Here is a 13,154-nt window from a genome sequence, read left to right as displayed (position 1 = left end):
ACGAAACGTAAGTGGGCTCTTCTCTTAGGTGCGAAATCAAGAGAGAGAGAGAGAGAGATAGAGACGGAGGGAGAGAGAGGAGAGAAAACGTTCCGATCTTTATCTCGTCCCAAGCGGGTAACGTTGTTCTCGAGTTACTCTCGTCCCTAGTCTCTGTACGGGGAGAAAGGATAAAACGTTTTTAGTTTTTTATTCTCGTCCCAAGGCAATGTACGGTGAGAGATTGAAAACGTAGTTTTGAATGAACTAGTGTTTAGTCTCTTCCCTAGCCACTGATTTTTTTATCTTAAAATATGTTTACTGTTTTTTGCTGGTATTAATGTGCTTACATTATACGACTGATTTCGCAATTACAACCTTTTGATGAGGGTAGAATTGCGTGCTTCAGGTAGAAATCAGTTTTATTCATACCTAATGTGAATTGTTAAAAAATTCGATTTCAGTGAAATAAGTGCAAAACAGAAAATAGTAGTGATAAAGTGATATTGCGCAAAGTGTTATCAGTGTTGCGACCGAGGGTTCGTCTGTTCGTGCCTGTCGTTCACCTAGTCCGGGACCTCTTGCAAGCTCCCAAGCCCAGGGGAGAAGTAATGTCGTACGACTTATGGGTTCGAGAGGCCTTGATCAGCGAACAGACGTTCCCTCTATGGTATCGGGTGTATCTTACCAAGATCACCCCTACCATAAGGCGAGAAAGACGATTTTCTCCTCGTCATCCGAAGGCTTTTCGCATAAGAAACCGTGGAACAAGGTTTCGAGGCCCTTTAAGCGAAAGTCAGTCCTTTCAGGACAGGTCCAGCGTCCTGGTTTTAACCATTAGGACAGCTCTGACCCTATGCAGTCATCGGAAGACTGCTCGCCGCCTAACAAAAGCGTAACACAGACTCCGAGAGTCTTTTTGTAGGCAAGGTTTTGCGGTCACAGACGTTACCCTCGTCTCTTACCGCAACCATTCCCGTTGATCCTAAATGGGTTGTACGGCAAGACATGCAGAATAAGCTTGCCTCCCTTATGGAAGACTATTCTGCCGATAAGTCCGTTGAGCCTAGCCGTTTATCTCATCGAGATCCTGGCTTTCAGCCACCCTAACGTTCCTTTGTGCGTCCTGTTGACGTTGGCGTAGCCAAGTCACGTCAGTCAGGTTGTTTAGAACCACACTCGATGCGGTCTCGTGTGGATTTTCAGCCACATTTGGACGTTAGGCCACTTGCTGATGCTCCTGTTGACGTTCAGGACGTTCGCTAACAATCGGAGTTGACTTGTTTTGACGCTGAGCGTCAACCTCCGCATTCTAGAGTTGTTTTGACTGCTCAGTCTAGGCGGTCAAAGCAGTCTCGAGTGGACGCTGTGCGTCCTCACGCACCTGTTGTTGTTGACAGTTCACAGACTGTCAAGCAGTTACATGACGTTGCGTCCTGGTCTCACGCACCTGTTGTTGTTGACAGTTCACAGACTGTCAAGCAGTTACATGACGTTACGTCCTGGTCCGCTACTAATGCACCAGTGCGTGTGGACTCTGCTCGTAAAGCATTGCCACCACGGTAGGTCTCTCCCTTGCTTGAGACTCGGCTATTATCGGACAAGGTTCCTTCAGATGAGGAAGTTGCTGTTCCCCCTCCTACTGATATTCCCTTGAGGACTCTGTCAGACGGAGAGGAGCCTAAAGCTGCTTAGCCCTCTATGGACTTTAAATAAATCATGCTGATTTTTAAGGATCTTTGTCCGGATCTTTTTGTAACTGCTGCTCCTCGTTCGCCTAAACGTCAGAGCTTACACTAGGCCTAGCTACTTCGAAGCCGTTGTTTTATAAGCTAGTGCTCTCTCGCTCTTCTAAGAGAGCTTTACGTTTGCTAGGCGACTGGTTTATCACCAGGAGGAGTTTGGGGGAGACAGCCTTTGCTTTCCCTTCTTTTAAACCTCATAGACTCTCCCTGGCGCCTGGCCATGACACGCTCCAAGATTTTACAGGTCGACTTCACAGCTATTTTCGAGCCTTTGAAGTTTTGCTGTACAATTATGTCATGCATAAACAAGGCTTTCAGGGATGGCTCCAATGATCTGACAGCCACGTTCTCTGCAGGAACAAGTCCCTCAGGGATTGCTCCATGATTTGGCAGCCATGTTCACTGCAGGAGTACGTAAGAGGCAAGGGCAAGTGCGCTCAATGTGTTCATTGTCAAGACAAACTTCACGATGAAGTCTACCAGGCTGTCTTGACAGCATTTATGGAAGGCGACTGGATGGTCTCTCTCGACCTTCAGGAGGCATACTTCCACATTCCTATACACCCGGATTCCCAACCGTTTCTGAGGTTTGTTTACAGGAATGTGGGGTACCAGTTTTGAGCCCTGTGCTTTGGCCTCAGTCCTGCGCCTCTCGTGTTTACGAGGCTCATGAGGAATGTGGCAAAATCCCTCCATCTATCGGGGATCCGAGCCTCCCTGTACTTGGACGACTGGCTTCTCAGAGCATCGTCCAGTCTTCACTGTCTGCAGGATCTACATTGGACGTTGAGTCTGGCCAGGGAGTTGGGACTTTTGGTCAACCTAAAAGTCCCAACTGATCCCATCCCAGATTATTCTATATTTGGGGATGGAGATTCGCAGTCAAGCCCTGTTCGAAGTCCAACTAATGCTGAAACGAAACGTTTATTCAGTCAGGAGTTGGAACAGTCTCTTAGGGACTCTCATCCCTGGAGCAGTTTGTCTCACTAGGGAGACTACACCTTCTGCCTCTCCGGTTCCATCTAGCCTTTCACTGGAACTAGGACAAGACATTAGAGACGGTATCATTCCCAGTCTCCGAACCAGTAAAGGCATGCCTGAAATGGTGGGACAGCAATATCAGTCTGAGAGAGGGACTATCCCTAGCAGTCAAGAACCCAAACCACGTGTTGTCCTCAGACGCGTCGGATTTGGGTTGGGGTGCGACCCTGGACGGTCGGGAATGCTCGGGTCTGTGGACCTCAAGTCAGAAGAGCATGCACATCAACGGCAAGGAGCTATTAGCAGTCCACTTGGCCTTGATGATATTAGAAGGCTTCTTCGAAACTTAGTGGTAGAGGCAACTCAGACAACACCACAACTTTGGCGTACATCTCCAAGCAAGGAGGCACACACTCCTTCACGCTGCTCGAGATCGCAAGGGACCTTCTCTTATGGTCAAGAATTCGAGGCATCTCCCTGTTGACGAGATTCATCCAGGGGGACTTGAACGTCTTGGCAGACTATCTCAGTCTGAGGGGTCAGGTGATACCCACGGAATGACCCTCCACAATGACGTGGGCAAGAGTCTTTGGGCTACTTGGGGTCAACCCACCATAGACCTCTTTGCCTCCTCGTTGACCAAAAGGTTACCAATCTATTGCTCTCCAGTCCTAGATACAGAAGCAATCTACATAGACGCGTTTCTACTGGATTGGTCTTTTCTGGACTTATATGCATTCCCACCATTCAAGATAGTCAACAAGGTACTGCAGAAGTTCGCCTCTCACGAAGGGACAAGGTTGACGTTGGTTGCTACCCTCTGGCCCGCGAGAGAGTGGTGCACCGAGGTACTTCAATGGCTGGTAGACTTTCCAAGAAGTCTTCCTCTAACGGTAGATCTGTTATGTCAGCCCCACGTAAAGAATGTCCATCAAAGCCTCCCCGCTCTTCGTCTGACTTCCTTCAGACTATCGAAAGACTCTCAAGAGCTAGAGGCTTTTCGAAGGAGGCAGCCAGTGCGATTGCAAGAGCTAGGAGAGCTTCTACCATTAGAGTATACCAGTCGAAGTGGGAAGTCTTTCGAGACTGGTGCAAGTCAGCATCTGTGTCCTCGTCCAGTACCTCTGTAGCCCAAATCGCAGATTTTCTTTTACATCTGAGAAAGGTTCACTCCCTTTCAGCTCCCACGATTAAGGGCTACAGGAGCATGTTGGCTTCGGTCTTTCGACATAGAGGCTTAGATCTTTCCAACAATAAAGATCTACAAGATCTCCTTAAGTCTTTCGAGACCTCTAAGGAACGTCGTTTGGCAACTCCTGGATGGAACTTAGACGTGGTCCTAAGGTTCCTCATGTCAGACAGGTTTGAGCCATTACATTCAGCCTCCCTGAAGGATCTCAAGACAATTTTCCTAGTGTGCTTGGCTTCGGCTAAAAGGGTCAATGAACTTCATGCCTTCAGTAAGAACATCGGCTTTTCTACAGAAAAAAGCCACTTGTTCACTTCAACTTGTTTTCCTGGCCAAAAATGAACTGCCTTCTCGTCCTTGGCCTAAATCTTTTGATATTCCTTGCTTATCAGAGATCGTAGGCAACGAACTGGAAAGAGTATTATGTCCTGTTAGAGCTCTTAAGTTCGATTTAGCTCGTACTAAGTCATTACGAGGGAAATCTGAGGCATTATGGTGCTCAGTTAAGAAACCTTCATTGCCTATGTCAAAGAATGCTTTGTCATATTTTATCAGATTTTTTTAATACGAGAAGCTCATTCTCACTTGAATGAGAAAGACCGATGTTTGCTTAAGGTTAAGACGCACGAAGTTAGAGATATAGCAACCTCCGTGGCCTTCAAGCAAAATAAATCTCTGCAAAGTATTATGGACGCGACTTTTTGGAGAAGCAAGTCAGTGTTCGCGTCATTTTACTTAAAAGATGTCCAGACTCTTTACGAGGACTGCTACACACTGGGTCCATTCGTTGCAGCGAGTGCAGTAGTGGGTGAGGGTTCTACCACTACACTTCCCTAATTCCAATATCCTTTTAATCTGTCTCTTGAAATGTTTTTAATATTGTTTTATGGGTTGTTCGGAAGGCTAAGAAGCCTTTCGCATCCTGGTTGATTTGGCGGGTGGTCAAAGTCATTTCTTGAGAGCGCCCAGATTAGGGGTTTGATGAGGTCCTGTTGTATGGGTTGCAACCCTTGATACTTCAGCTCCTGGGAGTCTTTCAGCATCCTAAGAGGATCGCTGGGCTCCGTGAGGAAGACAGACTTACAAGGCAGAGTAATCGTCTAAGTCAACTTCCTTACCAGGTACCTATTTATTTTGGTTTTGTTATATTGACAACTTTCAAAATGAAAAAACTCTTAGCTTATACGCTGTAAACATAGTTAACTCTGGTCTCTACCCACCTCCTTGGGTGTGAATCAGCTATTATATATTCACCGGCTAAGTTAAATATTTAAAAATGATATTTTAATTATAAAATAAATTTTTGAATATACTTACCCGGTGAATATATAAATTAAATGACCCTCCCTTCCTCCCCAATAGAGACGCAGCGGGACGAGAAGAATTGAAGGTTTTGTTTACATACAAGAGTGGTATCTGGCCGACAGTTGGCGCTGGTGGGCACACCCGCAACCTTCATAGCGATCGCTCGCGAGTTTTTTGAGTGTGTTTTCTGTCGAGCCGCAGAGTTGCAGCTATTATATATTCACCGGGTAAGTATATTCAAAAATTTATTTTATAATTAAAATATCATTTTTCCGTGTTTCCTTTTCTCACTGGGCTATTTTCCCTGTTGGGGCCCCTGGGCTTATAGCATCCTGCTTTTCCAACTAGGGTTGTAGCTTAGCAAGTAATAATAATAATGATAATGAGGTAGCTCGTTAGTATGCCTCATTGCTTATAAAGTTTGTGTAGCTGGTGTAGTTGATTGAAGCGAACCACGTATGTTAAACTTGTTACCTAGTTTATGGACCAGAACTCAGCAGACTGATGGTCCTCAAGACAGTAAGAGTCAAGTATGTATTCATGATGTTTTAAGGTAGCTATTTATTGTATGTATTGTTCTTCCCCTTTCAGGGCTTCTTCCAAGGCTGGGAGTCTATCTTGCACAATCTTAATTTATCAGTGTCTCAAGATAACTAGGAATGGCATAAAGTACGGGTATAAATAGACCTCAACAACCAGATTGAAGGCTGAAATTTCATTATTATAGAGTCATACATCCAAAAATGACAGGAATGGTTAAGAATGAGGAATCAGGATTTTAAACCAAATCCTGATCTCTCATATTTTGAAAGTTGCAATGCAATAAAAAAATCTAGTTATAATAATAAAAGAAACCAGTGTCATAAATCATAATACACCTGACTCGTTGTTAGCAGTGTCTTCCCTGAGGTGCCATTGTGAATATATACTTTTCAATATTAATCTTACCCGATGATCATGTAGCTGTCAACTCCGTTGCCCGACAGAAATCTACGGTCGGGATACGCCAGCGATCGCTATCCAGGTGGGGGTGTACACAACAGCGCCATCTGTGGTCAGGTACTCAAGTACTTCTTGTCAACAAGACCTCAATTTTTCCTCTGTCGTGCCGCCGGCAAGACCTACATGGATACGCTGTTGATTTTGGAGTCTTTTGTTCACGTTTTGGTGATGTATTTGCTCTGAAATTTAGCCTTCGCTGTTCAGGAAGCTTTATCCTTAGCTTAGCAAGCTTTTGGAATTAATTTGATTCATTGGTTAACGATCTTTGCTTTATTTTGGAATTCCCCCTTGACTACCTCTAAATTCAAGATGTCTGACCATTCCCAAGTTCCTAAATACAGGCAGTGTAGTGTTAGGACTTGTAATAGGCGTCTTCCGAAGGCCTCTATAGATCCTCACACCGTATGTTCCAATTGTAGGGGAAAATCCTGTCAATTGGAAGATCGATGTGGGGAATGTGCTGGGCTTTCGGAATTCGATTTTAATGAATTCCTCAGATATACACGTAGGTTAGAGAAGGAGAGAGATAGGAGGAGTTCTTCTCGCTCTGTGGATTTTTCCTCTCCCCATGCCCCTCAACCTTTTCCTTCCCCTGTGGTGGTGACTCCCGAACCTGCTACGAGTGCTCAGCCTGCAATGGCTGATATGTTGCGTGCCATTCAGGCTCTCGGTGATAAGGTGGAGTCGTTGGTTAGTGACCGCAATCAGCTCTTGGCAGATGTCAGAGAGCTGAAAGCGAAGAGTGCAGTGGGAAGTGTTAGTGCTAGTGCTGTGCATAGTGTCAGTGTCAGTGTTGCGCATGAGGGTACATCTGTGCGTGCCAGTCGTCCTCCCAGTCCGGGACCTCTTGCAAGCTCCCAAGCCCAGGGGAGAAGCAATGTCGAAGGACCAAAGGGTTCGGCAGGCCTTGATCGGCGCACGGATGTATCCTCAGTGGTTGCGGACGCATCTGCTAAGGATCGTCCCTTCCACTCCCAGACGAATGAGCCCTTACATTCCTCGTCTGTGGAAGAGGTTTCCAGGAGGAAACGGTGGACCAAGGTCTCACGACCGCTCAAACGTAAGGTCCCTTCCGAGCTAGTCCAACGGCCCAGGTGTAGCCACTGGGTCAGTTCGGACTCGCCGCAGTCATTTGATGACTGCACACCTCCCAAGAGAGGTAGAGTGGTCCCTCAACAGGCCTCTGCTCCGTCTGTTGTTGCTCCTACCACAGTAGACCCTAAGTGGTCCATGCTGCAGACTATGCAGTCTCAGCTTGCGGCTTTTATGCAGGAGTATCATGCCGAGAAGGTTAACACCTCTCCTGTTAACCTACAACCCGCAGAGGTTGTGCGCTCAGCAGATACTGCGGCTGCCTGCTCCCACACCCCACCTGTGAGAGCTCCTCCACCGATGCGCAGTCCTCACTGCCAGACGCATGTTCTTGCTGCTCCATCTGCTAACATGCGTGAGCTGCCGCATCAGGAGTTGCCGGGTTCCAGCACTATGCGGCATTCTCCTCAGCCCATGCAGCATGCTCTGCAGACCTTACAGCATGCTCCGCATACCATGCAGCATGAGCCGCATACCATGCAGCATGAGCCGCATGCCTTACCTCATGCTCTGCATACCATACCGCATGCTCCTCAGCCCACCGCAGACCCTCCCACACACCGGCCCTCTGCTTTTGTTGTTGCCAGCTCACAGTCTGTCCAGCAGAGGCATGATGATGGATCCGCAGGTACGCATGCACCCGTTCTGCAGGATTCAGCCGCTCAGCTTGCTGCTCTGCCTTTGCCACTCACATCTCAACTTTCGGATGAGAATGTATCGGAGGATGAAGCTGCTCATCTGGATGATCCTCACTCTGATGTTGAAGGACCCAAGTCTTCGCCACCCTCCTTAGACTTTCGCAAAGTCCTTGCTTTGTTCAGAGAATTTTATCCTGAACACTTTGTGTCTGCAACCCCTCGTTCTCCTCCCTCCGAGTTTGCTCTGGGCATGCAGTCTGCTGCGCCTGCCTTCACCAAGCTTGTTCTCGCCAGATCATCAAGGAGAGCTTTGAGGGTTATGGGGGACTGGTTGCATTCCAAGAAGCAACTGGGAAGGACCTCTTTTGTGTTTCCTCCTCCCAAGCTGGCTTCTAAGTCGAGCGTCTGGTATGCCACGGGAGAGGAACCGGGCTTGGGGGTTCCTGCCTCTGCCCAGGCCGACTTCTCAAGTCTGGTTGACTCTCCCCGCAGGTTGGCTATGAGACGTTCGAAGATCTGCTGGTCCTTTTCCGATCTTGATCATATGTTGAAGGGAGTCTTTCGTGCCTTCGAGATATTCAACTTCCTCGATTGGTGTTTGGGAGCCTTAAGCAGGAAGACTTCCCCTTCTGACAAGGACTCAGCCATGCTGATCATGTCCAGCATGGACAAGGCAATACGGGATGGGTCTGGTGAACTTGCGGCTTCATATGTATCAGGGGTCCTCAAGAAGAGAGAACATCTGTGCTCCTTCTTATCTGCTGGTATCACTCCTTGCCAGAAGTCAGAGTTGCTGTTTGCTCCTCTCTCCAAGTGTCTGTTTCCGGAGGAGTTGATTAAGGGGATGGCTGCCTCTCTTATCCAGAAGGATACGCATGACCTTATGGCTTCTTCTGCACGTAAGGCTAAAACCTTACCTTCCGTGCCTAGACCCTTCCGCCCTTTAGCAGCTGATACACCTGCTTCTAGGTTCATCCCGCCCTTTCGTGGCAGAACCTCCAGCAGAGGAGGTACCCGTGCAGACAGTCACCGTGGCAAGTCCAAGAAGGGTTCCAAGTCCGCAAAAGGCAAGTTTTGACTGCCTTCCTCTCCAGACAGCAGTAGGAGCCAGACTCAAGACCTTCTGGCAAGCTTGGGAGAGCAGAGGTGCAGACGCTCAGTCTGTGAAGTGGCTAAGGGAGGGATACAGAATTCCGTTCTGCCTCAATCCCCCTCTAACTACATCTCCCATCAACCTCTCTCCCAACTACAAGGAGAAGGACAAGAGGCTAGCGTTGCAACAAGAGGTGTCGCTCTTGCTACAAAAGGAAGCAGTGGTCATAGTCCGGGATCATCAATCCCCGGACTTTTACAACCGTCTCTTCCTTGTAGCCAAGAAGACAGGAGGTTGGAGACCGGTGCTGGACGTCAGTGCTCTCAATGCTTATGTCACCAAGCAGACGTTCACGATGGAGACGACGAAGTCGGTCCTAGCAGCGGTCAGGCAGGAGGACTGGATGGTCTCGTTAGACCTGAAAGACGCATACTTTCACGTCCCCATCCATCCAGACTCCCAACCTTTCCTAAGATTCGTCTTTGGAAAGGTTGTGTACCAGTTCCAAGCCCTGTGCTTTGGCCTAAGCACGGCACCTCTTGTGTTTACGAGACTGATGAGGAATATTGCGAAATTCCTTCACTTGGCAGACATCAGGGCCTCCCTCTATTTAGACGACTGGCTTTTAAGAGCTCCCACAAGTCGTCGCTGTCTGGAGAATCTCAGATGGACTATGGATCTGACCAAGGAACTGGGCCTCCTGGTCAATTTAGAGAAGTCCCAGCTCGTCCCATCCCAGACCATTGTTTACCTGGGTATGGAGATTCATAGTCGAGCTTTTTGGGCTTTTCCGTCGGCCCCAAGGATCTACCAAGCCCTAGAGTGCATCCTGAGCATGCTGAGAAGGAACCGATGCTCAGTCAGGCAGTGGATGAGTCTAACAGGGACACTTTCATCGCTGGCCATGTTCATCGAGTTAGGGAGACTCCACCTCCGCCCCCTTCAGTATCATCTAGCTGCTCACTGGATAAAGGACATGACGCTAGAGACGGTCTCAGTTCCTGTTTCCGAAGAGATGAGGTCTACTCTAACGTGGTGGAAGAACAGCATTCTTCTCAAGGAAGGTCTTTCGTTAGCTGTTCAGACCCCCGACCACCGTCTCTTCTCGGACGCATCAGACTCGGGCTGGGGTGCGACATTGGACGGACAGGAATGCTCGGGAACATGGAATCAGGAGCAAAGGACACTTCACATCAATTGCAAGGAGTTGTTGGCGGTTCATCTGGCCTTAATAAACTTCAAGTCCCTCCAGCTAAACAAGGTGGTGGAGGTGAACTCCGACAACACCACAGCCTTGGCTTACATCTCCAAGCAGGGGGGGACTCATTCGAGGAAGTTGTTCGAGATCGCAAGGGACCTCCTCATTTGGTCAAAAGATCGAAGGCTCACGCTGGTAACGAGGTTCATTCAGGGCGATATGAATGTCATGGCAGATCGCCTCAGCCGGAAGGGTCAGGTCATCCCCACAGAGTGGACCCTTCACAAGAATGTTTGCAGCAGACTTTGGACCCTGTGGGGTCAGCCAACCATAGATCTGTTCGCTACCTCGATGACCAAGAGGCTCCCATTGTATTGTTCTCCGATTCCAGACCCAGCAGCAGTTCACGTGGATGCCTTTCTGCTGGATTGGTCCCATCTCGACCTGTATGCATTCCCGCCGTTCAAGATTGTCAACAGGGTACTTCAGAAGTTCGCCTCTCACAAAGGGACACGGCTGACGTTGGTTGCTCCCCTCTGGCCCGCGAGAGAATGGTTCACAGAGGTACTGCAATGGCTGGTCGACGTTCCCAGGACTCTCCCTCTAAGAGTGGACCTTCTGCGTCAACCTCACGTAAAGAAGGTACACCCAAACCTCCACGCTCTTCGTCTGACTGCCTTCAGACTATCGAAAGACTCTCAAGAGCTAGAGGCTTTTCGAAGGAGGCAGCCAGAGCGATTGCCAGAGCAAGGAGGACATCCACTCTCAGAGTCTATCAATCTAAATGGGAAGTCTTCCGAAGCTGGTGCAAGGCCAATGCAGTTTCCTCAACCAGTACCACTGTAACCCAGATTGCTGACTTCCTGTTACATCTAAGGAACGTTAGATCCCTATCAGCTCCTACGATCAAGGGTTACAGAAGTATGTTGGCAGCGGTTTTCCGCCACAGAGGCTTGGATCTTTCCACCAACAAAGATCTACAGGACCTCCTTAGGTCTTTTGAGACCTCAAAGGAACGTCGGTTGTCCACTCCAGGCTGGAATCTAGACGTAGTCCTAAGGTTCCTTATGTCATCTAGATTTGAACCGCTCCAATCAGCCTCTTTTAAGGACCTCACATTAAAAACTCTTTTCCTCGTATGCCTAGCAACAGCTAAAAGAGTAAGTGAGATCCACGCCTTCAGCAGGAACATAGGTTTCACATCGGAAACGGCTACATGTTCCTTGCAGCTCGGTTTTTTGGCTAAAAACGAGCTTCCTTCACGTCCTTGGCCTAAATCGTTCGAGATCCCTAGCCTGTCCAACTTGGTGGGTAACGAACTGGAGAGAGTACTTTGCCCAGTCAGAGCTCTTAGGTACTATCTAAAAAGGTCTAAACCCTTACGAGGACAATCAGAAGCCTTATGGTGTGCTGTTAAGAAGCCTTCGCTACCAATGTCTAAGAACGCAGTTTCTTACTACATCAGGCTTCTGATTAGAGAAGCTCATTCTCATATGAAGGAAGAAGACCTTGCTTTGCTGAAGGTAAGGACACATGAAGTGAGAGCTGTGGCTACTTCAGTGGCCTTCAAACAGAACCGTTCTCTGCAGAGTGTTATGGATGCAACCTATTGGAGAAGCAAGTCAGTGTTCGCATCATTCTATCTCAAAGATGTCCAGTCTCTTTACGAGAACTGCTACACCCTGGGACCCTTCGTAGCAGCGAGTGCAGTAGTAGGTGAGGGCTCAGCCACTACATTCCCATAATCCCATAGCCTTTTTAACCTTTCTCTTGAATACTTTTTATTGTTGTTTTTGGGTTGTACGGTCGGCTAAGAAGCCTTCCGCATCCTGGTTGATTTGGCGGGTGGTCAATTCTTTCTTGAGAAGCGCCTAGGTTAGAGGTTGTGATGAGGTCCTTTAGTATGGGTTGCAGCCCTTTATACTTCAGCACCTAAGAGTCGTTCAGCATCCTAAGAGGACCGCTACGCTCAGTAAGGAAGACGTACTTAATAAAGGCAGAGTAATGGTTCAAGTCGACTTCCTTACCAGGTACTTATTTATTTTATATTGTTATTTTGAATAACTAATAAAATGAAATACGGGATACTTAGCTTCTTTGTTAACATGTATGCTGGTCTCCACCCACCACCCTGGGTGTGAATCAGCTACATGATCATCGGGTAAGATTAATATTGAAAAATGTTATTTTCATTAGTAAAATAAATTTTTGAATATACTTACCCGATGATCATGATTTAAAGGACCCGCCCTTCCTCCCCATAGAGAACCAGTGGACCGAGGAGAAAATTGAGGTCTTGTTGACAAGAAGTACTTGAGTACCTGACCACAGATGGCGCTGTTGTGTACACCCCCACCTGGATAGCGATCGCTGGCGTATCCCGACCGTAGATTTCTGTCGGGCAACGGAGTTGACAGCTACATGATCATGGGGTAAGTATATTCAAAAATTTATTTTACTAATGAAAATAACATTTTTCAACTTGCATATCATCATTTGCGTTTTGTTTTCTTTTATGGTATTCATTTCTTTGGAAATGTACAGTTAATATGTATGCCAATCACATTTGTTCCATAAAATTGTATGCTCATTATTGACATTGATATTTATTACTCTTGATTATTGTTGATGTTTTCCTCTATGAATTTTACTTTCATGCAGTTGTTATTTCAGGTATATGAAGTTTTTCCCTGTTCCAAAGAATTCATCTAGTAAGTTCCTGTTTGAGAAAAGTGCCACCTACTTTGAAGGCGAGGTGGTCCCAAAGAGAGTAAAGGCCCTTCTTCCCACTGCTAAATTGGTAAGGATTTGTATATCCATTTGGGTTTACTGTATCTGGCATCATAAAAACTGGTAAAGAGTATTTATATTGGTCATATTATATTGCAGTGAAGTTTCTTGAGACCATTTATTACAGTGTAAACAAGTTTCC

General features: G+C 47.3%; 1 protein-coding gene across 3 annotated transcripts in view; it reads left to right on the top strand.

The window, feature by feature from the left end:
• Window positions 1-13,154, top strand: part of sfl (N-deacetylase and N-sulfotransferase sfl) — a 158,908-nt gene that overhangs the window by 77,623 nt on the left and 68,131 nt on the right. For all 3 annotated transcript variants that reach the window (XR_011040262.1, XR_011040261.1, XM_068352020.1), the window contains exon 13: window positions 12,896-13,022. Coding sequence is in view for 1 of the 3 variants with exons in the window: in XM_068352020.1 (XP_068208121.1) it covers window positions 12,896-13,022 (127 nt within the window). In the remaining 2 variants the exon portion in view is untranslated. The remainder of the gene's footprint in view (window positions 1-12,895; window positions 13,023-13,154) is intronic.

This window comes from Palaemon carinicauda, chromosome 28, assembly GCF_036898095.1.
Source record: "Palaemon carinicauda isolate YSFRI2023 chromosome 28, ASM3689809v2, whole genome shotgun sequence".
Classification (NCBI taxonomy): Eukaryota; Metazoa; Arthropoda; class Malacostraca; order Decapoda; family Palaemonidae; genus Palaemon; species Palaemon carinicauda.
This window is presented reverse-complemented; position numbering and strand designations above follow the sequence as displayed.